The 23,748-nt window shown below is 45.4% G+C and overlaps 1 protein-coding gene across 2 annotated transcripts in view; it reads left to right on the top strand.

Moving 5' to 3' along the window:
• LOC117367053 (E3 ISG15--protein ligase HERC5-like) overlaps window positions 1-23,748 on the top strand; it is a 194,553-nt gene that overhangs the window by 10,551 nt on the left and 160,254 nt on the right. For both annotated transcript variants that reach the window (XM_033959271.1, XM_033959279.1), the window contains exons 3-7: window positions 14,869-14,945; window positions 15,498-15,719; window positions 18,165-18,256; window positions 20,609-20,739; window positions 22,932-23,056. In XM_033959271.1, the coding sequence (XP_033815162.1) occupies window positions 14,869-14,945; window positions 15,498-15,719; window positions 18,165-18,256; window positions 20,609-20,739; window positions 22,932-23,056 (647 nt within the window). The remainder of the gene's footprint in view (window positions 1-14,868; window positions 14,946-15,497; window positions 15,720-18,164; window positions 18,257-20,608; window positions 20,740-22,931; window positions 23,057-23,748) is intronic.

Below are 23,748 nucleotides of genomic sequence, written 5' to 3'. Positions count from 1 at the left end.
CCTTGTTTTGCCAACTCAGATTGCCCTTTCAAACTGATTGATACTATGGGCTAGATTCACTAAGCAAACCGATCGTGTACCGCTCGGTTTGCGCTCATTTTCCTACTATGGTCGATTCACTAACCTTCCTCCAGATCCCATCTGCACCCTATCCGATATGCGCATGCAAATGAGTAAAAAGGCATGTAAATTTCTTAAGGCCTCGATTCATGAAACCATTTTGTCCAAACCGATTGGCCTTTCTATTCCAAAAAGTTTCGACTGCTGAGGACCAGTCGCTTTACATCCTCGCCGACTATTCCTGCCTAGCAACTGCCGCGTGCATGTTAAGAACCCCATTAAAAATATATATCTACCCCGCAAAAAATCCAAAATATATCTAAACTTTAAATATATGTAAACTTTCATGTACATAAGCATTAGAAATATTTTTTTTTTTTTTTTTTTTTGTAACTGTTTATTTATGACAAGAGAAAAACAGCACAGCAAAATATATCAATGCCAAATTTTTAAAAAAATCAAAAATAACTTTTAGGGCAAGCTATCCCTCCCCCCCTTCCTTCCAGCTAGATTGTCGCTTGCATCTGACTTCACGGGGTCACCTTTGGTTGCTTCGTGCTTCACGGCAGAAAGAGCCGCACAGCCTCCTGGGATTCGTAGTTCTGTATATAATAGTGCGTGATCCCAGTGCATTCAACTGCTATTAACTGTTGTGCCTTTTAGCAACTTAACAGTTCTTTTCCTGAGAGAAATGTTAAGCTGTTTGGAAGTGCGCAATAAAGCTACGGTCACAGCTCATACAGCTTGCAACAGCACTTAAGAAAGAGAGAGGTTGGTAAAAACTATAGTTCTTATGTTGAATTTTTTATGACAACAATGCTTTGTGATAGGCGCATTTGGAGCCCGCCAATGATGTCCGCGATTAAACCCCGCCCCATTTCTACATGCATGCATTATGTGCTTCAAAACCAACAAGGAGACAGTGCGCACGTGCGTCAATTGATGTTGCAGCGAGACGTGGGGGGCGTGTTTATGATTTGATCATTTGCATGGACAAGCTTTACTGAATCGATCGGCCAGAATGACTCGGAAACGGATAGAACATGAATAGGATAGGTTTGTAGACTTTAGTGAATCTAGCCCTATGTTTGCAACTGCTATCATGCACATCCTCAAGAACTGGAAATCAGCCTCTCTTTTAGATCACACTTTCTGGTGGAACTCATTATGTCTCTACAACAAACATGAACAATATGCTGTTGAAAAACGTCGCATCTCCACAATAACTTCGAATACTTCTACTTTTGCATCGCCATGGAAATTTCTTGACATATTTGTACGATGTACGTAGCTAACCATTCAGACTTTTTTCTGATTTTTTTCTGACTCTTCACTATTGTTCCTTACACTTTGTTTTCTCTTCTCTCTCTTCTTCTCTTGCTTTCTCTTTGTTTCAATTTAATTTATACTTCTACATGTATATACTTTCTTGGTATATGAAGCTAAGGTCCAAGATATGTGTAGTCTGATAATTTCCTTCCATTGTACCTTATATGTTTTTGTTATGTCTGTATTACAAAATTCTCAATAAAAATTTTGAACTTAAAAAAAAAAAGGATGTGTTTTTAAGACCAGGAGAGGAAGACATCAGATTGGCACGTATAGAGAGGAGGGTGGACCTGCTGACACACTAGGTGCCCCCCAGAGCCTCAGGGCTTAGGACAGCTGCCCTGTTTGCTATCCCCTAACGCCGGCCCTGTGCTATGGCACACTCACTGCGGGCCACATAAAATGGCCAGGCGGGCCAGATTCTGCCTGCAGGTCTTGTGTTTGACATAGGTGTGCTAGAGTTTGCTTCAGTGGAAATTTACGCCAGTGTTTACAATAAGTTAGTTTATGGAAGTGGGAAATAAATGAGAACATTCATGTACAGTCGACTCGGCTTAAGTGCAAGGCCTCCAGACTAGACTGCCACATGCGCTTAACTGGAGTGTGCGCTTAATCGGAGTACCACTTTTTAGTCATGAAAAATCACGGTATGCTGTAGTCAAATGCAATAAAACTTTTATTCAGCAAAAAAACAAACACCCACCCCTCCGAGAACACTGTTCCGTCTAATGCAATACACTGTAAACCTTTTTTTAAACCAACATTGTACTGAAATACAGTGGTGCCTCACACAACGAACTTAATTGGTTCCAGGAGCAAGTTTGTTATGCGAAAAGTTCGTTATGTGAAACGCGTTTTCCCATAACAATACATGTTAAAAAAAATAATTCGTTCTGTAGCATAAAATATGCTAAGATGACATAAAAAAAGATAAATTTTTTGTTATTATTTTTATTTAGATACATCTAAAAACATACATCTCCCTGTCCTTTTACTTCCACTATCTTCCTATCCCATCTCTATTCCCTTTTGTCCCTCTCCCCATGATCAATCATCTCACCACCTCTCTCTGCCCTCACCCTCAGGGTTCAAGATTGCTTCCACTCTTTTTCCTGTTGTTCTCTCTGCCTGTCACCCTATGATTTAGCAACCCTTCTGCCCTTGTCCAATATTTCCCCTTCTCTCCCTCCCTCTCATCCCCTGCTCCAACATGTGCTTTCAGCGGCCTTCTCCCCCCTTAAGCGTCTTTTCTTCTCCACTCCACCTTTCCTCCCTCCCTGCCTCCACCTTTGTGGCGCTTTTGCACCCGACCGACAACAGAACAGGCCCGGTCGGACAAATCTCCCTGTCCTGTAGCCGCGAATCTAAATTACCTTCTTACAGCAGCTGGATTATTGAAGCTGCTGTAAGAGGTAATTTAGATTCGCGGCTACAGGGCAGGGAGGTTTGTCGGCCGGGCCTGTTGTCGGTCGATCGGGGGACCTGACCAGCTGTGCACATTCTTCGGGGCGGACCGCCCCCTCCCCCCTCTTTCGTTCGCCATTGCCTTCTTCCTACCTGCCCTGCCGCAGCCGCACACAGCCGACCGGAAGTCTTCCTGATGTCAGCGCTGACGTCGGAGGAAGGGAGGGCTTTGCTTAAGCCCTCCCTCCGACGTCAGCGCTGACATCGGGAAGATTTCCGTTCGGTTATGTGCTGCGACAGGGCAGGTAAGGAGAAGGAGACTACCCTCGCGGCTCGACCAACCCCGCTGCGATCCAACCCCGCAGGAACCCCGGAAGGATGCAGCTCGGGCGACTTCGTTGTGTGAAACGAAGTCCGTTGTACGAATCAAGACATAAAGTTCGTTGTGCGCAGCGTTCGCTGTGCGAGGCGGCCGTTATGCGAGGCACCACTGTAATCAGTCATTGTTTTCTGCACACAGATTGCACATTTCAGGCTGTGTATCTGACTACTGATGCTATAAAACTGTCCATAGTCGTGACATCCATTTATCTCCAGATAACCAACGCAGCATAATAAAGGGACTTCAGCGCGTCTGCAGGTGTTTCATTAGTCTTGATGACTGCAGCAGTATCTCCATCATAATCAGACTCTCGGCTGTCTGCAGTGTCCTTTATGACTGTACAGATATAGGAATTAGTGCTGTCAGATGATGTGGGCATATCGTTGTCAACGGCGACATACAGCTCAATCTCTTGTGGTGAGAGTCCAATTGGGAGTTCAATGGACGAAGTGTCAGTTGCAGTTGTCTCATCAGATGCGTGAATTAAGCTCGCCCGTCGATAGTAATTTGAACTCCTTGAAGAGACTCGACTCCACGCCTCCCGTACCATTTGAAGAAAGTCAAGCATCGTCATTTTTCTTGCGAGTTCAGTAGCTTAGGGGCTGGATTCCATGCTTGCATCAACCACTGCCATCACGTATCTTAAGATGAGCAACCTGTAATGACATTTGAAGTTGGCGATTATCCCTTGGTCCATCGGTTGGATCAAAGAGGTCGTGTTTGGTGGAAGAAACACAAGTTTGATATTGGTTAGTCTTACATCATTGCTGTGTGCTGCACAGTTACCACACAGCATTACAATGTGCCTCCTATGCCTTCTCATCAGATTGTCAAACTTCTGCAACCATTCAATCCACAGTGTCGCCATCATCCATGCGTTTCTGTTGCTGTTATATTCAACAGGCAGGCGTTTAATGTTTTTGAAGCACCGATGATCTTGATTCAATTTAGATTCTTCCCACTACAGTCCATATTCTTTTCACTACAGTCCATATTGCAATTGAGCAGCAATGTCAATCGTTCCTTTGGCACCTTGAAGCCAACAGTTTTGCTGCGTTTGAAAGCCAATGTTCCATCAGGGATGGCATGCATTGAAAACGTTGCATGGTTCATATCCACCAGTGACTGATGGCAACACTTCCATGACTCATCTGCGTCTTATTTTTCGCCATGCTGCTGCTTAAATTTTATGCTGTCACAAACTTTCCACCTCTCTAGCTATCCGTTTGTTGCTTTGAAGTCTTCTATGCCCAGTTCTTCGGATAGCTGTGCTGCTTTCTCTATCAGCAGAGGCCCACTGATTGGCAGTTGACAGATGTCAGCATAGCTATCGCTACCATTCAGCATTTTTAGTTGGCATTAGTTATGTCAGCGAAGGCCTATGGGAAATTATATCAATCTGACTCTGGCATAGGAATGCAGATAGACCCTGAGGGCAGGGAGACGGTTTTAAGTAGCCCTGATTGATATGTTTCAAGTAGCCCTGATTGAATCATGATTAGCTAAAAGGTGTTAATGTCTGATTAAGAGGGTGCTTAGGACAATGGGTCCAGGTGCACAGATCAAGCAGATAGGCTACTTGAATGGGACAAAGAAGCCAGAGACTAATCCCATCTTCCATGCCTGCAAGTATCACACCCCCTTTATCAATTAAATTAACCATTGTTTCAAACAGTTTACAAATTCTAAACAGAAAGATACTGGGACATACAATAGTTTCTATACACAGAATAAGATTCCAAGCTATAAAAGCCTCCTCTCTAAATCTATCTATCTATCTCTTGGCTCTTGGCACTCTGGTCCTCTCTTCTATCTCTTGAGCTCTCTCTTTCTCTGTCTATCTTTCTCTTTATCTATGGAACACGAAGCATCACCCCATCCCCCTTTTCTCTCTCTGCCTTTCCCTGGAACTTCACACTTCCTTCTGGACTCTGTAAGGCAGGGAAACTGCTTTGCTCTCTACTTAATTGTAATGCTTAATTGTTGTAATGCTTCAGAATATTGCTTTTCTGTAAGACTATTTCTACAATATATTCTTTATGCAATCACCTCTGGCTGTGCCTCTTTGATTCTACTTCCTGGTGAGTCTTCAGTGAGGGAACTGAACCTGGGACCGGGCGTTTGTCAGGGTGCCTCTCAAGTGACCCCACCAACCATATATTGTGGGGGCCACTAACAAACCTGACAACGCCTTTTAGCTTCAGCAAATGATCGCAGCTATGCCTGTTCAACGTTTCCAACCTTCCCAATTCTTTTTCATTTTTTGGTAGGATTACTGCTGTTTTGCCAGTTTTTCCATATGGCTTGCTTTTTTTTTTTTTTTTTTGTAAATTCGAGAAATCTGGCTAGGATGAACACTCTAATGTTTTGCAATAGAGACCTGACTCTCCTGTTGGTCAAGTCTCTTTAAGATATTGACACGTTCAGCCAAAGACAATGAATTTTGTCTAGCAAGGTGGACACGTTCAGCCAAAGACAAAGATTTTTGTCCACGCGATGCCGTGGTGCAGTTCCGAAAGTTTGAACACCTGGCCAGGCCTAGACTGCTTATCCGAAACACGTGGCTCATCCATGTGAGAACATGATTGCTTTTAACCAGAGTGAACGTAATGTGAACAAATAGAGGTGGGACCTATGACATCAGTGCACATAAGCAGATTGTGTGTTTATCAGAATTGCAATTATCCGGAGTTTACGCTCCCCTACCATGTGTGAGATGCCTTATATGGTAGGAGGAATATTTTAGCCAATCACATGAAGGTAGGAACAAAGGTATATAAAGATAGAATTTATGCGGCATATTAGAATTTTTCCCTTCAGCAAGACACTGTTGAAGAGAGAGGATTCCCATTGTACAGATACAATCACATATGTATGAGCCCGTAATGTAAACTTATATTATTAAATGTCTATGAATAAATTAATATTAATTGGCTTATGTGTCTGTGCTCTTACTAAAACCAATGGGGGCATTGTTTAAACAGGAATAGTATAGAATTTCCTGTTTAATTGGTGCCCAAACAGGGACTTGAAAGACCACCCATTGGGTGGCAGTAATTGGTATGTAATGGAGTCCCTGTGTGAGGAATAAAGAAGCTTTTAGGTCCCTGTTGAATGGGGAATAAAAGTTATTTTAGGCTCCTATTGATTAGGGGGTAAAGATGGTGGTTATCCTTAATAGAATGTGTGCTTTTATCTTCCCAATTATTATATTTAAGTTGCTTGAAATTATGGACTTAAAGTAAAAATGATTTCTAACTGGGATTCTGAAAAGTTTGGAGTCCAGCCCTGCCCCAGCCATCTTGTCCAGGTGCTGTGCTGAAAACACCTATTCCAAAAGCATGACTGGGTGTGCCAGTAAAAGGACTGGGACCTGCAGACACTGTTAAGTACAGACAAGGACTTGGGTGTACCGATAGATAGGACCCTGAAACCAGCAGCACAATGTGCGGCGGCGGCAAAGAAAGCAAATAGAGTGTTGGGCATAATAAAGAAGGGAATTACGAGTAGATCAGAGAGGATCATAATGCCGCTTTTATAGAGCAATGGTCAGATCCCACTTGGAATACTGTGTCCAACATTGGTCTCCCAACCTAAAGAAGGATATAAAACTGCTGGAGAGGGTGTAGAGATGAGCAACAAAACTAGTAGAAGGTATGGAGAAACTGGAATATGAGGATCGACTTAAGAGACTGGGATTGTTCTCCCTTGAGAAAAGGAGACTGCGAGGGGATATGATCGAGATGTTCAAAATGCTGAAAGGAATCGACAAAATAGAGCAGAAAAAACTATTTACATTGTCCAATTTGACACGGACAAGAGGTCACGGAATGAAGCTAAGGGGGGACAAGTTTAGGACTAATATCAGGAAGTTATACTTCACTCAGAGAGTGGTTGACACCTGGAATGCTCTCCCAGAGGAAGTTATTGCGGAATCGACCGTCCTAGGATTCAAAAGCAAACTAGATGCACATCTCCTTACGAGAGGCATAGAAGGATATGGGTGACTAAAAAATTACGCTAGGTGTACACCTGGCAGGGCCTCCGCGTGTGCGGATTGCCAGACTAGATGGACCGAAGGTCCGATCCGGAGAAGGCGCTTCTTATGACAAAGACAGGGCAGATGCAGAATACACAAAAGCATGGCATGATGTGCCAGTTACGGTCTGCAAAAAAATATCATCATGACATCACTGAGATAAAGACTGCCCTGCTCTGTGATATACTGCTATATGATTGGATGTGAGATAGACTGCCCCTGAGTTTTGATGCATCCTGGGAGCCTCCCCCCATCTATAAAGCATTGATACCATGTGGGGTTCATTTTTTTTCCTGGATCACCAAAGCTGGACACTCTCTTTTCTCCCTCTGCAACATGCGCTTCTTAACATGCGCAGGGCCCTATCCTGCAGCCTTCTAAGGACTTTTCAACCAGTAGTGTGAGTAACTTTGAACCTTTATTCTTAGAGAAATTTTGTCTGTGTATTTCTATTCTTTGCTTGATGATCTTACTACTTCTACCGGTTTGATTGTAATTTTATATTTGCTCTAAAAAGAAAATAAACTTTCAGTTTTCTTGTAAATGTTCTGGGTCTTGGTCATTGAATATATATTTAATTATGGTTACAGAGCTGAGTGTTAATCAAGCAAGCTAACTTCCCCAAATTAATAGTTCTTTATAATACATATTTCTCTAAGCCAGAGAGGAATGTGTATTATTGGTTAAGTTCCATCCAATTAATAAAGTAAAGTTACTTACCTGTAACATGGGTTCTCCGTGGACAGCAGGATCAGTCAGCCGCCCATTGGTGACGTCATCTGACAAGCCCAAAATTTGGATTTGCTCTCCCAGAGCTCAGAGGAAGGCTTTTGGAGCTTCTCCCTGGGTGTGGGCTAGCCCCCCTTGCATGTACCCCTGCAGGAGCCCTTTGCCTCAGAGGTTTTCCCCGGTTAAGAGTTGTGGCCTCATTCTCAGGGGAGGTGGGAGGGTATGTGTGGCTGACTGATCCTACTGTCCACGGAGAACCCACGTTACAGGTAAGTAATTTTACTTTCTCCATGGACAAGCAGTCTCAGTCAGCTACACATTGGTGATTCCCAAGCTGAGGGGTGTGGGAGGGACCGAGAATGATCATTGAGTCCCTCCCCTCGGGCCCTTTCTACACCCCGCGGATGAGGGCTACGTGATGAGGAATAAAGACTAAGGACCCCGTTTTGTGCAAAAGGGCAAAGCGCTTTAATGGCCCCTTGTGAGCATGGGAGTTGATTATTCTTATAATTTAACATGCATTACATCGCTTCTAGCATAAACAATAACTTAACTGTCATCGCATAACAGAGAATGGCATAAGAAATAACTTAACAGACATAGCCTAATAGACCATGACATAACTGAATAACTTAACTTCATAGCACAGCTGACAGGATTTTCTGCAGTACACAACACAGCCTGTACACATATGTCAACCTGAGTACACATTGCAACAACATTTTACTTTCCCTTGGCTATGTAACATCAGTTCACCTCCCACTGGCTATGTGTTGGTCCTGTATGACCAAGTCTCCGGGGTGGCCTGGTTCGGCCAGCTCGAGCTGGCAATCTGGCAGTGGTCCTGCTGACTGGAGGACTGACCAGTCAAATTCACTTGTGGTCCGTAGCGGGCGGTCGAGGCAGTAGTGTCTAGTGAAGATGTGGATAGAGGACCAAGTGGCTGCTTTGCAAATGTCCTCCAATGAAGTGGACTGTAGGCTGGCCAGCGTGGATGCCATGGCCATCAACTGATGTACTGTGGCTTTGTCCGTGAGATTGAGTTCTGCCGCCTTGTAGCAGAAGGTGATGCAGTCTGTGATCCATGTTGAGATTATACGCTTGGTGACTGGAGTGCCTAGCCTGTTTGGGTCAAAGGCCACAAAGAGCTGTGATGACTTCCTTTGGGCTTGAGTGCCCTGCAAGTAGAGGTGCAGGGCGCGAGTGCAGTCTAGGGTGTGGAGGAGTTCTCTTTGGTTAGAGTGTGGCTCTGGGTAAAAGGAAGGAAGTACAATGGTTTGATTAATGTGCAAGGGGGAAGGCCACCTTTGGTAGGAATCTCGGGTGTGTTCGGAGTGATGCATGGTCATGCCAAATCTGGGTGTAAGGCGGGTAGGTCACGAGGGCTTGCAGCTTGCTGACCAGTCTGGCGGACATGATGGCAATGAGGAAAACAGTCTTCCAGGTGATTAGCTTAATGGGAGGCTGCTCCCATAGGTTCAAAGGGATGCACCATGAGCTGTTGCAAGACGATGTTGAGGTCCCAGAATGGTGCGGGCCGCTGTATTGTGGGGTGAAGGTTCTTGAGACCCCTCATAAATTGGGAGACCAGAGAGTGGGTCGATAGTGACCCGCTGTCGACCTTGTCGTGGAAGGCAGAGAGGGCGCTTACATGGACCCTGATGAAGGCCCTTTGAAGGCTGAGCAGGTATTGGAGGACGGCTGGTACAGGGCAAGAAAAAGGGTTCAGGTCTGTGGAGAGGCACCACAACCGGAATCTTTTCCATTTAAGTGCATATGCCTTCCTGATTGCTGGTCTCCTGGCCTCCAGTAGGACGTCAGTGATTTCAGCCGACAAGTTGAAGGGGGCCAGGATCAGCCGCTCAGTCTTCATGCCGTGAGCACCAGGGTCCGAAGGTTGGGGTGCAGCGTGGATCCCTAGTCCTGGGTGATGAGGTCTGGGCGGTCTGGAAGACTCATCAGGGGCTGCACTGCCAGTCGTTGCAAGAAAGGGAACCATGCTTGCCTCAGTCATTAGGGTGCGACGAAGATTAGATTGGCTTGGTCCAGCTTGGCCTTCAGGAGAGTCCTCTGGATCAGAGGGATAGGCGGGTATGCATAGAGTAAGCTTTGGCCCCAGTGCAGAGAGAAGGTGTCGGCACTCGGACTGTGTTGTAAGGGCTGTTTGGAACAGAATTGCGTGCACTTCGTGTTTTGGTCGCTGGCAAAGAGGTCCAGGGTTGCAGTGCCCCACATATTGAACAGGTTCTGGGCTACTTCTGAATGTAGACACCATTCGTTGGGGTCCATTTTTTGGCTAAGGCTGTCCGCCAGGGTGTTTTGTAGGTCACTTGTAGCCAGCAGTTGATGGAAAAGGCAAATTGCCAGATTCTGTGATCTGCTCTGTAGAGGGGAAGTGACCCTGTGCCGCCTTGCTGGTTACCTGGTTGCCTGTTTGGATCAGGATGGTTCTGTTGGTCACCCAGGTGGCGAAGGTCTGGAGAGCGTTGCATATAGCCCTGAATTCCAGGAAGTTGATGTGGCGCCTCCTCTCGGAGTGGGACCAGGTGCCTTTTGTGCGCAGGTGGAGAAGATGCGCTCCCCATCCGACTTTGGAGGTGTCCGTGGTGAGCACCAGTTGGTGTTGTGACTGTTGAAGAGACTTTCCTTGGAATAGGTTGTGATGACTGCCACCACTGCAGGGCGTCGTGTGCTGACTGGTCGACATCCACCTTGTGAGACAGCTGTTGGGTATGCTGGTTCCACCTTCTCTTGAGGTACCACTGCAGAGGGCGCATGTGTAGCTTTGCTAGTGGTATCACATGTACTGATGCCGCAAGGTGGCCTAGGAGGCGCAGGAGTACTCTCGCTGTGGTCTTGTTGGATGAGGTGACCTGCGCCACTAGGTGTGATATGGCTTGCCCTCGCACCTGTGGCAGGAAGGCCGTGCCGCTGATTGTGCAGATCCTTGTCCGATGAACTCTAAGGACTGTGAAGACTTCATCTGGGATTTTTTCACATTGATCAGAAAGCCCAGCGATTGCAGGGTGGACACAGTGGCCTTGACCGCCATTGCTGTCTGTTGGGCTGAGGACCCTACTATTAGCCAATCGCCCAGGTATGGGAAGACTCCAATCCCTTTCTGGTGGAGATGGGCTGCCGCGACCGCTATACACTTGGTGAAGACTCTTGTGGCCAAGACCAGGCTGAATGGGAAGACTCGGTACTGGTAGTGCTGGTCGAGAGCCAAGAAGTGCAGGAACTTTCTGTGACTGCAGTTGATGTGGGTGTAGGCGTCATGGAGGTCCAGGGAGGCCAACCAGTCGTTCTTTTGTATTACGGCTAGGATGGTTCCCAGAGAGTGCATTCGGAATTTTTCTTTTAGAAGGCACTTGTTGAGATTTTGCAGGTCTAGGATTGGCCTTAGTCCCCCTGACTTTTTGGGGATGAAGAAGTAGTGGGAGTAGAACCCTTTGTTGAGCTCCTCTGGCGGGGCTGGTTCTACGATCCTTGCCCGTAGGAGCAACTGGATTTCCCCTTGGATTAATGGTACCAGTTCTACTGGAGACCTGTGTTTGGAGGGCGGTTGGTGCTGGGGTTCGGTGAGAAATCTGAGGTGGTAACCCTGGTGCACGATCTTGAGGACCCAGCTGTATGACGTTATTCCCTGCCAGGTCTTGGTGAAGAAGGAGATGTCCCCCCCTCCCCCCCCACACACAAGTAGTCCGGAGTCAAAAACTGAGTCCGGTCTTGGCAGGTGCGTCATGGAGGTCCAGGGAGGCCAACCAGTCGTTCTTTTGTATTACGGGTAGGATGGTTCCCAGAGAGTGCAGTCACAGAAGATGGGTTTTTGTTGCTGGCGTTCCCTGGGTCTCTGCTTCTATTGGTACGAAGATGAGTAGGCCTGTTGCCTCTGACAGATTGGTGGCCCCCTCAGTGCCCCTTCATATCTCCTGGGGAGTGGTCTCTGATATTGGTTGGGTGGTTGTTTTCTTGATATGTTTGGTCACATCATCCCCTCCGAAGACAAAGTTTGAAGGATGATGCAGTTGTCTTTCAAGGTGTTCACTGTTTCCTTTATCTTGTTGCTGAACAGGTTCTCCCCGGGGCAGGGGGCATCTGCCAAGTGTTTGTAGGTGTCTTTGCGGAGTCCTGAGGTTCTTAACCATGCCATTTGTCGGGCTGCGATGGCTACCGCTGCTGTGCAGGCAGAGGATTCAAAGGCATCCAAGGCTGCCTTGATCAGGTGCTTTCCCCCTTATTCGATATTCCTGAGGATGGAATTTAGGAGGGCCTTGGCATTTGGAGGAAGGGTGTCTTAAGGTTTCTTCCACCTTCTTGCTAGTGAGTCATTGTAGAGGATCAGGTGGAACAGGTGAGCGTCTATCCTGTCATTGAGCATCGCTTCATGGTAGACCTTTTTCCCCACTGCGTCCAGGGTCTTTTGTTCCTTCCCCGGGGGTTCATTAGCATGGGAGCAAGAACTTCTGGCTTTTTTTAATGTGGATTCCACAACTATAGAGTTGTGGGGGAGCTGAGCTTTTGTCAAAGCCTGGAGTCTGTAGGACCTGGTATTTTGAGTCAAGTCGTTTGGAGACTGCCACCCCAGAGAGCGGTGTCTGCCAGATCTTGTCACGGCACTCTAACAGCCTGTCGTGAACTGGTAGCGCTGCGGCAAGTTTGGGTGCATCAAGTTACTTGATGATGCCCCAATCCCCATTGCTTTGGACTGGTGTTTCTGCTGGTGATAGGGCTAGAGCTGTGGATACTTTCTGGAGGAATTTTATATACGACAGGTCTTCAGGAGATGGTGGCTGGGTTGTTCCCGTCTCAGCTAGAGGTTGCACTGTCGGGTCTTCAGTCTATGTGGTTGAGATGTCCATCGGGGCCTCGCTTTCATGCTCTGAGGGGTAGCCATCCAGAGCTGGATACTGCGAGGGGGTTGACTCCACAAGTTGATGACTGCTGGAGACCTGCGGAAGGGCGGAGCTGTCATGCCCGGTGTTGCAAGCTGGGTCAGGAGCTGGCCGAAGAGATTCAGAATCTGTTGGTTTGTCTGGGCTGGGGCTTCGGTGCTCTGTTGCCACCTCCGTCTCTGTGCATCTCTCCTCCTGTGTCCGCCTGTGCCGTTCTCTATGTGTTGGTGAGGAGGATGAGTAGGAATAGTCTGAGGAGGAAGAGGAGGGAGCTCTGCACCTCTTGTGCACCTGTTTTCTTCCCTCTGCTAGAGGGAAATGCTGTGGGATGTGCTGGCCCTTTAAGGCGGCATGGCTTAGCGTCACTAAATCAGCGGGGCGGAGCTTAGCATCATTGCACTTGCGGAGGTGGGGCTTACAGTCCCTGCTCTGGTGGCTGCTGCTTCCGCGTTGGCGCCGGTGATCCCCCGTGCAGGCCTATTCTCCAGAGCCACTGACCGGCTCGCTGCAGTGTTGGACTCGGGGCTGCCTCCGGCGCTTCCCGTGCGGCTCTGAGGAAGTTGGGGCTGATGTCGGCAATGGCGCTGGAGTCTCCTTGCTCTGCTTCGTCAAGGGAGAGGCAGCGACCATGGCTGGCAGGCGCAGGAGGAGCCTTTGGAGCGCCATGGGAGCCGCACAAGCCTCCAGGTGGGCTGGGTCCGCAAGCGGGGGCTTCTCCATGGTGGGGCAGGCTCCTACCTCCACTGTTAGTGGGGTGGGCTGCCCGTTGGAAAGCAGGGTCATAGATTTTGCCGCCGCTTTCTTTGATTTCTTTTTGGGCTGCTCCTCAGCCATGAAGTCCTTCAGGGCATGTAGGCGGTGCTTCCTGGCCCTTGGGGATATATGGGGGCAGGATGGGCAGGCGGCCATGAGGTGTGCCTCTCCTAGGCACCGGATGCAGACCTCGTGTGCGTCCGTGGAGGACATTCTCCTGCTGCAGCTTTGGCACTTTTTAAAACCCGGTTTTGAGGGTTCTGCCATGATGAGTTTCTTTAGGTTTTCTTTTCTTTTCTTTAAGGTTTTCTTTGTATTATCTGACCGTTGGGCTGGGCGGATAAAGTAATCCTGAGGCAAGGGGCTCCTGCAGGGAGACATGCAAGGGGGGGCTAGCCCGTGTCCAGGTGGAGGCTCCAAAAGCCTCCCTCTGAGCTCTGGGAGAGCAAATCCGAATTTTGGCCTCGTCAGATGACGTCACCAATGTGTGGCTGACTGAGACTGCTTGTCCATGGAGAATAATTTTTAATAACAGCATGAACCAATTGAGATGTTGCATTCCTTTGCCAATTCTCGAATAGCTAATCGTCAATTAGCGTGCACACAAACCCTCACTCGATCAACATGTTCATCAGTTGGCGTTGATGGTTCACAGAGCATCTTCCACTGAGTCGCAACCACTTTTGAAGTGTGACTATACCATTCAGAACACCTTCCACGACTCATGACATGTTCTCCCATAAGCCACTTTCAGCATTTCATAAGTTTCTGTACTGGTCTTACCCAATTTAAAACAGAACTTCATGCTGTAGCGCTGCTTATTGAGGTTGCACATGATGAAAAATAGCCATAAGAACATAAGAACTGCTGCTGCTGGGTCAGACCAGTGGTCCATCGTGCCCAGCAGTCCGCTCATGCGGCGGCCCCCAGGTCAAAGACCAGTGCTCTAAATGAGTCCAATCTTACCTGCGTACGTTCCAACTTTGTCTTGAATCCCTGTAGCTCGAAGACAAAAATAGATATCAACAAATGGGGGGAAAAAAGAAGGTTACTTGTGAGGTTTCAAGCTACTCAACGCCGCCTTGCGTGTCTCAAAAGAATTTCCCGTTGGTACGCAATTCATACTGTCCTTGAATATTTTGAACAGATCTTGTATATGCAGATTTACATCATGTGTGTTCATTATAGGTATCTGAAAACCTGACTGGCTAGGTTTGTCCTAAGGACTGGATTGAAAACCACTGCTATAAATTATGTTTGCAATTGTATTCCTGCAGCCTACAGAACAGCTTATATGATAAATGCATAATCCAAGTATCCTGTGGAGAACGTCATTCTTTGGCACTGTCAAAAGGTAAGCACCTCAGCTTAATTGTTTATAGCTCTGTTAATTGAGAACTGTTAGAAGTTTTCTATAAAGTAAAAACGTATAACAATAAAAGGACATCAGAAGAGTAGCTTGAAGCACACCTAGCTAGTCAGGCTTTCAGGATATCCACGGCGAATATGTATGAGAGAAATATGCCACAGGCACATTTATATTTTCGAAATTACTCGGAAATAATTTTTGGTCAGAAAACTTGCCTACTGAAAACTGATGTGTAAAAGCTCAGTAGATGTTTCTTAAGGGAAAGGTCTTTTGGTTCAGGATTAGAAAGTATTAATCTCTTGGCAAATCATTTCAGCATAAAGCACTATGACTGAAAAAACTCAACTAGGGGCCCCTTCCCACTCTGCCTTTGATAGAGGTATCGGATCATAAAGCTGAGCAAAAGTTTCAAGATTAAAAAATTGTTTATTTTAAGTAGTCTTAAACAAAACATTTTGATACAGTTAAAGCTGTTTTAAGTCCACATGACCAAATGTCTTAAATCCTTTTTTTTTTTTTTTTACTCTGTGCTTTCAGATGGACAGCTCTTTGCTTGGGGGGAGAACACACATGGCCAGTTGGGGCTGGGTGACTGGTTTTCCCCACAGCTCAAACCAAAGCTGGTGAGGGATCTCCAAAGCAGCCCTCTGGCGCAAATTACTGCAGGAGGGGAACACAATATTGCTCTGTCCATTTCAGGAGCAGTTTACTCCTGGGGCCGGAACAGTATGGGACAGCTGGGACTTGGCCACACTAACAGTAAGTGAAAAGACAACTAACTGCAGATATACCAAGAGTTTTCTTGCCATGGTTTTATTTGTAGAGATAATTGTTAGACATTTTTTATTGAACACAACCAATAAAAATATTCTAGAAATAGCACTCTGAATGTTCAGTCTCTTACAATATCAAGTCTTCCCCCTTCTCCCCTACCTGCTTCCATCCCCATATTATTCAAAACAATTACAACCAATCAAAAACAAAAGAACAACTAACACAAATGATAGAATATAATAGACTTCAGTGGCCTATCTCTGCCCCTCCCATTATGATCCCCAATATCAATAAGTAATCCATTTTAGACAAAGTAGAGTATGCCCTGGAAAGATGTGTGTACTCCGTTCCAGAGGATGAAGATACTTTATAAGCAAAGTAGTTAAAGATGAGCTTTTGGAAAATTTTTAAAATCTTAAAATTTGTTCTCAACAAATTTTCCAATAAGTCAGCCCAAAAATGCAAATAGTTTATCTTTAATTGTCTCTCCAGCTGTCTAAAGTTGCAATTTGGAGTTCCAGTTTAAAAAGGTTGTCTTCAAACTGACCAAAACTAAATTTTCAGGATCTTGAAATTTTGGCTACAGATTCTGGACCATTTGCTCCAATGTCACTTACAACGCTATCCTGATAACAATTTTCCAGACGTTCAGTAGAGACATATCAACAAAGGTTGAGGCATCCAACACAACTTGACCCGTACTTAAGCCCAAGGACAAAGAAATGCCTTGGGACAGGGTACAGCATACAAATTCTGATACAAGTTCATACAGGGTACAGCATACAGGGCATACTCTACTTTTTCTTTTTTCTTTTTTTTTTTTCTCCCCCCCCCCTATGTTTTTACCTTTGTATCTTGAATTTAATATAGAATGTAACCATGAATGAATTTTCCCATTGTCTCGATATAATTAGTACCAACTTAATTTTTAAATTGTGTTTGTCTTTTTGTAATCTTGTCCATTTATATAATATTTTACCTATGTTTATATAATTTTTTACTTATGTTTATAATTATTTGTTTTATTTTGTACATCGCCTTGAATGTAGAGTAGGCGATTAATCAAATCATTTAATAAACTTGGAAACTTGGTAAACTTGGAATTGGCAATTGAAGAAGGCTGTAAAGCATTCCTTAGAGTCTCCTCAGGGTGCCTCAGTTCTCCAAAACAGAATTCTACTAGTTCCAGGAAGTGGAGGTGGGGTCCTTGAAATGGATCTCAATGATGACTTAAACAGAGAATGAATCTGATATTTTTGAATGCTTAACACTGAGAGAATGCTGCTCTTGTTCCACCTAAACAAGATACCTGTCCATAAGACCATCTGCCACAGTTGCAGTCCATGAGGTCAAAGGACCTGATTCAGCCTTCACTTTACCTCCTTTCTTATAATGAAAATAGTCATTAAAGCCCTAAAGGGGCATCCCTCTGGTCATGCTTCCCTGTGGGCATGTCTGTGGTACAGAGGGGCAAGATGATTTTTCCCAATGCGACTGTTTCTTTTGTCATCCCTCCAAAAATTGGAGGTCCCTGCCTGGACTCCCTAAGCACAAGCCACTGACTAGTACTCAAAGTGAAGGTTCTCTCTTACTCTTTTTCTTAGTCTAGCAGTTTATAGAGTTAACTCAAATTCCATGCAAACCTGCCTGGTATGTCAGATCCTAAAACTTCCTGTATAACCAGGAACCTTCTTATTAGGACTAGTGCAAATCAGAATTTCTTGCCTAAAAGAATCTAAAAGTATTGAAGGGGTTGTGGATATTTTTCCCTGTACCAACTCCGTCTGATGGATCGTTATCATCTAAGTTTTCTCTTGCATAATTTGCTTGTGGAAGGGGTGGTGAATGCAGAGCCATCTGGTGAAGATAGGAGGGGTACAGACAATAATAGATTTCAAGGAGGCTAATAATAAGCAAGAGGATCTTTGGTTGTGAAAGAAAGACAGGAAATCAAATGTGATCTGTTAAATGGTTATTGACACCTATGTGTAGGGAGGATAGGGGGACAAGATTTATGGGTAAGGATATTTCACTGAAGTTGTATTCAGCTACCTCTGAGCTTGGTGCTGATATGGCTATAAGATCACAGACCACAGAGGCATCTTGTTGAGGTTTTCTGTTAAACTGGGAGGGGGCTTCATATTAGCACTGAAATTGACTAAGGGGATTATTGGAAAGGAAAGTGTAGGATGAGATGAGGGAGGATAGTGATTGTGTTTGGTTGTTGATATTCTTTTTTGTGGGTAACAAAGAAATTTAAACTAAAAATGCATTGGTGTGACATTGCTATGTTCCAGAATGATGATTTTCATGATTCTATGATCTGCAGTTCTCTGTTCATACATTCACACATGTCATTTGTGCTTTATGTGCTCTTGAGTTCAGCTGTTGCTTACCAATATATGTTCTGATTATTTCCCCCCTTTCTAGGTCATTGTCACCCAACTCTTGTTGCATCCTTGCAACATAAGAAAACAGTGTTTGTCTCTTGTGGTGAATCACACACTGCGGTTCTTACAAAGGTTGGCATATGTTTGTGAGGAGTCTAATATGTTGGGGATTGATATATGTGTCTTCAGAGACTGCAGTAAATGGAGACAGCATTAGACAGAACTTCTGATTCAAAAACAAAGCATCATAATTCAGATACGCACCTGTAGGGACCATAGTTGTTATAGATGCAATTTCTAGTCTTGCTGGGTACATTGTACTCCGCTATCTTAGTAACCAACTTTTTGACATTTAGGGCTAGGTTGTGTGCTAGTAAAGAGCTAGTGAACATCCCCTCTAACTACCTATGCCAAAACTGGCTAGTTTGTGGGTGATCTGAAGCAGAGTTAAGGTGAAGCGGAAGTTTAGCTCGCTGTTCTTCAAACGCCGGTCCGCAGGAAATTTTTTGCCAGTCTGCGCAGGGCTGGCAAGATTAAGGTAACCATAGGTCCCGTTTTCAGACAATGGGACAGGCGATCATTTCCTGTCCCTCCCTGTCGTGCAAAAAAAAAGAAAAAGCCTCCCAACTTCCTTTCCCTGGGTCGGCTGCTATCTTACCGCCCTGCTGCTGCTAAAGCCGACAGGAAGTCTTCTTTCCAACGTCAATTCTGACGTCGGAGAGGACGTTCTGGGCCAACCAATCACTTGCCTGGCTGGCCCAGAACGTCTTCTCCGATGTCAAAATTGACATCAGAATTGTCAGTTTAGCAGTAGCAGCAGCAGGGCGGTAAGATAGCAGCCGACCTGGGGAAAGGAAGGAGGGAGGCTTTTTTTTTTTTTTTTTGCACGACAGGGCGGGAAGGAGGTAGGCAGGCAAGCAGGCTGGCTTTGGCCAGGGAGGGAGGGAGAAAGGTAGACAGGCAGGCAGGCTGGCTTCGGGGGTGGGGGGTGGGACAAAGTGTGGAAGGCAATGAGAGGGACATGGGAAGGAGGCACTGGGGGCACTAAAGACAGGAAGGGGCACTAAGGATATGGGAAGGAGGCACTGGGGGCACTAAGGACATAGGAAGGAAAGAGGGAGGGAATAGAAAGGGACAATTCTTGGGCCTGAGTACAGAAAGAAAGAAATGAAAGAAAGGATACACAGACAGAAGGAAATGCAACTAGAGACTCATGAAATCAATCACCAGACAGCCTGGTAGGAAAAATGATTTTATTTTCAATTTAGTGATCAAAATGTGTCAGTTTTGAGAATTTATATCTGCTGTCTATATTTTGTACTATATTTGTCTATTTTTCTATAGTTACTAAAGTGACCAAGCTCACGGAGATGGGGCGGAAACAGGGTTTTTAAATTTTAGTCCTAGTAGTTTGCTGGTCCACAGGTGTAAAAAGGTTGAAAAATACTGACTTAGCTAGTTATCAGTGATTTTCAGTCCAGCAACGAGCTAATTAGCCACATAAACTCAGAACAGCAAAACAGCTGTCTTAAGCGGCAAGTTTACTGGACACCAGTCTGAATATCAGTTGGCACCCAGTTATCTAGTCGTACGCTGATGGTCAGTGCCAGGAGCTGCACATGTCCCAGATTTTGCATATCCAGGGTTAGTTCAGCCCATGGCCAGAAGCAGCTTACTAACAGACTGAATATCAACCCCTTAAATCATTAGTTTTCTTAGCCTAGAGGTTGTTTATTTTAAAAATGTATACTCTGCCTACCTCTAGCTGGTTTACATAATAAAAGCATACATAAAGTTACAAAAAACAAAACAAAACAAATTAACTACGAAGAGGGGAAGTCATCAATGGGCGCTAACCAATTTAGCACACGCTAAACATTAAGATGCCCATTATATTTCTGTGGGTGTCTTAACGTTACGCTAAAATTCAAAAATAATGGTCTCTAGTTTGTGAGCAGCCTGATGTTACATCATTTTATTATTCATGTTGAAGGCCAGGTGTTTATGGAAGCATCGGTCATTCTCACCTCTTGATGTTTTCAATAAGTAGTTAGTTTGAATGACTCTAAGAAATCACGTATGAGGTTAAATATCTCTTGAAGATAAAAGGAATCAAAATATAAATACAATTTTAAATAAAAAGCCTGAGAATCGAAAATGAGATAAACATTAATCCAAGCACCCAATAGATCAGTGGATGAGGAGAAAATCCAAGACGAAAAAAAAAAAAATAGTTAAAATGTTTAAAGTTTCTTAAAGAAAGAGAAGAGCGGTGACCAGGGTCTAAGTTCTATGAGATTAGTCCTAAGTCCTAGAAGACTTTTTTTTTTTTTTTTTGACTCAGTCTTCACAGTCTCTCCACTGGTTGATAGATTCAATCCTATGACTGAAGATACACTGAAAAGTGGAATTGATGAAAATAAAGTTAAAAGAATGGCACTGAGTTTGTTTTTTTATTTTTTGAACTTCTTCCCTTTCACCCAGGATGGGCAAGTGATGACCTTTGGCGCTGGAGGCTGTGGGCAGCTGGGCCACAATTCAACAAAGAATGAGCTGTGGCCTCGTTTGGTGGCTGAGCTGTTTGGTGTCCATGTCTCTCAGGTGGCCTGCGGAAGGTGAGCTATCCCAACACATGCCAGGTTTGCCATTGTGAGCAGGGCTTCTGGATAGTAAGTAGGGAGAGTTTGTTTTCCAAGGTTAATAGAGTTGAAGTGGCTAACTACTGGCAAATGTTCTTTACACAACTAATTTTTTATTGAACTAATTTAGTGCCTATGGGGCTCATAATTAAGAGAAAAACGTCCCAAAACTGGCCTAAGTTGGCACTTGGATGAACATTTCTCAAAAACGTCCAACCGCTGATAATAAAACCGGGTTTTGGACATTTTTATAAACGACCTAGGCCTTCATAGTGCCACTCAACATCCAAAGCTAAATGGGGCGTTTCAGGAGGGCGGAAGTTGGGCGGGACGTGGGCCGGCTTAGACTTAGTCATACAGCATGTAAAACCGAAAGTTTAACAATAGTGCCTAGATGGAACTTGGAATTTGTGACTTAAGACCATGTAAAACATGGTCTAAGTCACAAAAACCCACCTAAACTCACCAGATAAGCACTGCAAACGCATAACACAGACCCCCACACACTACCCCAGTGATCACCAACCCCCCACCCCCATAAAAATGTTATTAACAACTTTAAATTTCAGCCTCCAGACCTTCATCACCTGGCCGCCTGGAATAGGAAAGCCTAGTCGTCCAGCCCAGAGGCAGCTTAAGTCGTCTTGGAGGTGGGTTAGGGACCCATAAAGGGAGGACCCATGCCCATAAACCCCTGTAATCACTGCATTGATACTGAAACATGTGCACTGCCCTATACACCCCCACAACCCTTTTGAACTGGAATATAAGTGGCTCCTGCAGCCATAAGGACTATTGGGGTGGTAGATAAGTGGGTCTAGGGGATTCTGGAGGTGGTTTGAGGGGCTCACCGTCACCTATAAGGGAGCTGTAGTGAGGAGAAGCCATGGCACCCTTTTTGTGAAGTTCACAGCAGTGCCCTGTAAGGTACCCCACTATTTAGGTGCCATGTCTGGGTGTGCAGTCCATCACTTTGCAGACCCCTCCCACGTCCCACAGGGCTTGTTCTAGGTGTTTTGGACTTGGACGGAAATGTGGTATAAAGATGGACAATTTAGCGGCTTGGACGATCAGATCAGCAGGACGTATAATTAGACGATTTTCAAAAGTAAAAAAAAGTTGGACGTATCTTTCGAAAATGTGTCTTAGGCTCTTTTTAACTTTGGACAACTTGCAAGATGGACGTAAACGAACTTAGACATCCCTTTCGATATGCCCCTCCACGTGTCTAGCTTTTGAGATTAACCTTCCCTTCATTAGATTAAAGCTACGGATATGTGTTGTATTTCAATGAAAGAGTAGGAGAATTGATTGGCAGAATTGTGAGAAAGCTGAGTGGCTGTTGCAGAAAGCTTGCACAGACATGAACACAAGGTTAGTGTGACATCTGCACAGTTTTGTGGGCACAGGATTCAGGATTTTGCACAATGACCCTATTGTGCACAGCATATTAAAATCAATGGTAATACAGCTATTACAGTAGCTATTTGATCCCAATGCAGAGAAGTATGTGAGAAACATTAACGCTGAGCACAATGCAGAAACTTTAATGCCATGTTCAAGGAGACACAGAAGGGTTAACCCATTCTTCTGTAGTGACACCTAGTGACTGAATTAGGGTTCAGGTATTGAGGGTTTTAAAAAGAGCAGGGGGTCCGTTGCCCTCTGCCAAAGACCATCATGGAAACAACAGGGCTAGATAGATCTGTAGATCAGGGATAAAACCCTATGTGGTTGTGAATGAAGGTGCATGGTGTCATAGCCCAAACAAGGTTTGGCCTGATTTGAGCTGAAGGTCCAAAGGTGCAGGAGGAAAGTGCTAAGTCATCTCTCCAGCCTTATTTCCTCATATAACCTTTGCAAAGTATGTTAGAGACATTTTTAGGGGCCTACATGGTGCTCTGATTTCCTAAGGCCGCCTTCACTCCTGTGGCAGGTGGCAGCTATGTATTATATAAACATATATATATATATATGTGTGTGTGTGTATTAGATATAGAGATACAGATATCTAGGTGAATTTGTCTTATTCCTACATTCAACTTTAGTTCCTGATGCTTTGAAGGATTATGAAGAACCTTTTTTCCAACCTGCATTCCAGAAGACATCTGTATTTATACTATGAGATACTTGAGTTTGCCAAATCTAAACTAGATTTCTCTTTACAGGTCTCACACGCTTGCCTATGTTCCTTCTTTAGCGAAAGTATATTCTTTTGGTGCCGGAGAGCTGGGGCAGCTAGGAAATGGATCGAACCATAAACAGCTGATTCCACTTCCTATGGAGATACCTAGTACGTTAGCATCCATGCTGTAGTAAACGCACTAAAATTCAGCTACTTCACTGGGGCACAGCAGGTTTTTGACTTGTACTGGTCGAATCTCGACCAGGTCTTTCCAAACCTGTCCTGTTTGCACGGTTAATCAGGTTTTCAGGCTGTCCCCTGGGAATATACCGTATTTTCTCACATATAACGCGCGCGTTATACATGGTTTTTACAAACCGCGCATACCCTTGCGCGTTATACGCGTGAGCGCGTTGTACAAAAATTTTTTTACATAGTTGCCCCCCCCCCCCCGACGCACGATTCATCACCCGGAAGAAGCGCTCGCACTCCCACCCCGAAGGACCGCTCGCACCCCCACAGCCTCCCCCCCTCCCCCATGGAGAAGCTGTCTACCTTGTTTCCGGATGCCAGCCCAGCTGCTTCCTCTGCCGGTGGTCCTGCCCCTTCTCAGAGCCCTGTGCTGCGCTGCTTCCTCTTCAGGCGGTCCCGCCCTTTCTCTGATGTCAGAGAAAGGGTGGGACCGCCGGAAGAAAAAGCAGCGCAGCAGGGCTCAGAGAAGGGGCGGGACTGCCGGCAGAGAAAACAGCTGGGCTCGCTGGCATCCGGAAACAAGGTAGACAGCTTCTCCATGGGGGAGGGAGGGGGAGGCTGTGGGGGTGCGAGCGGTTCTTCGGGTGGGGGTGCGGGTGCGTGCGAGC

This window comes from Geotrypetes seraphini, chromosome 1 (genome assembly GCF_902459505.1).
Source record: "Geotrypetes seraphini chromosome 1, aGeoSer1.1, whole genome shotgun sequence".
Lineage (NCBI taxonomy): Eukaryota > Metazoa > Chordata > Amphibia > Gymnophiona > Dermophiidae > Geotrypetes > Geotrypetes seraphini.
The sequence above is the reverse complement of the archived record's forward strand: the minus strand, read 5'-3'. Positions and strand labels throughout refer to the sequence as shown.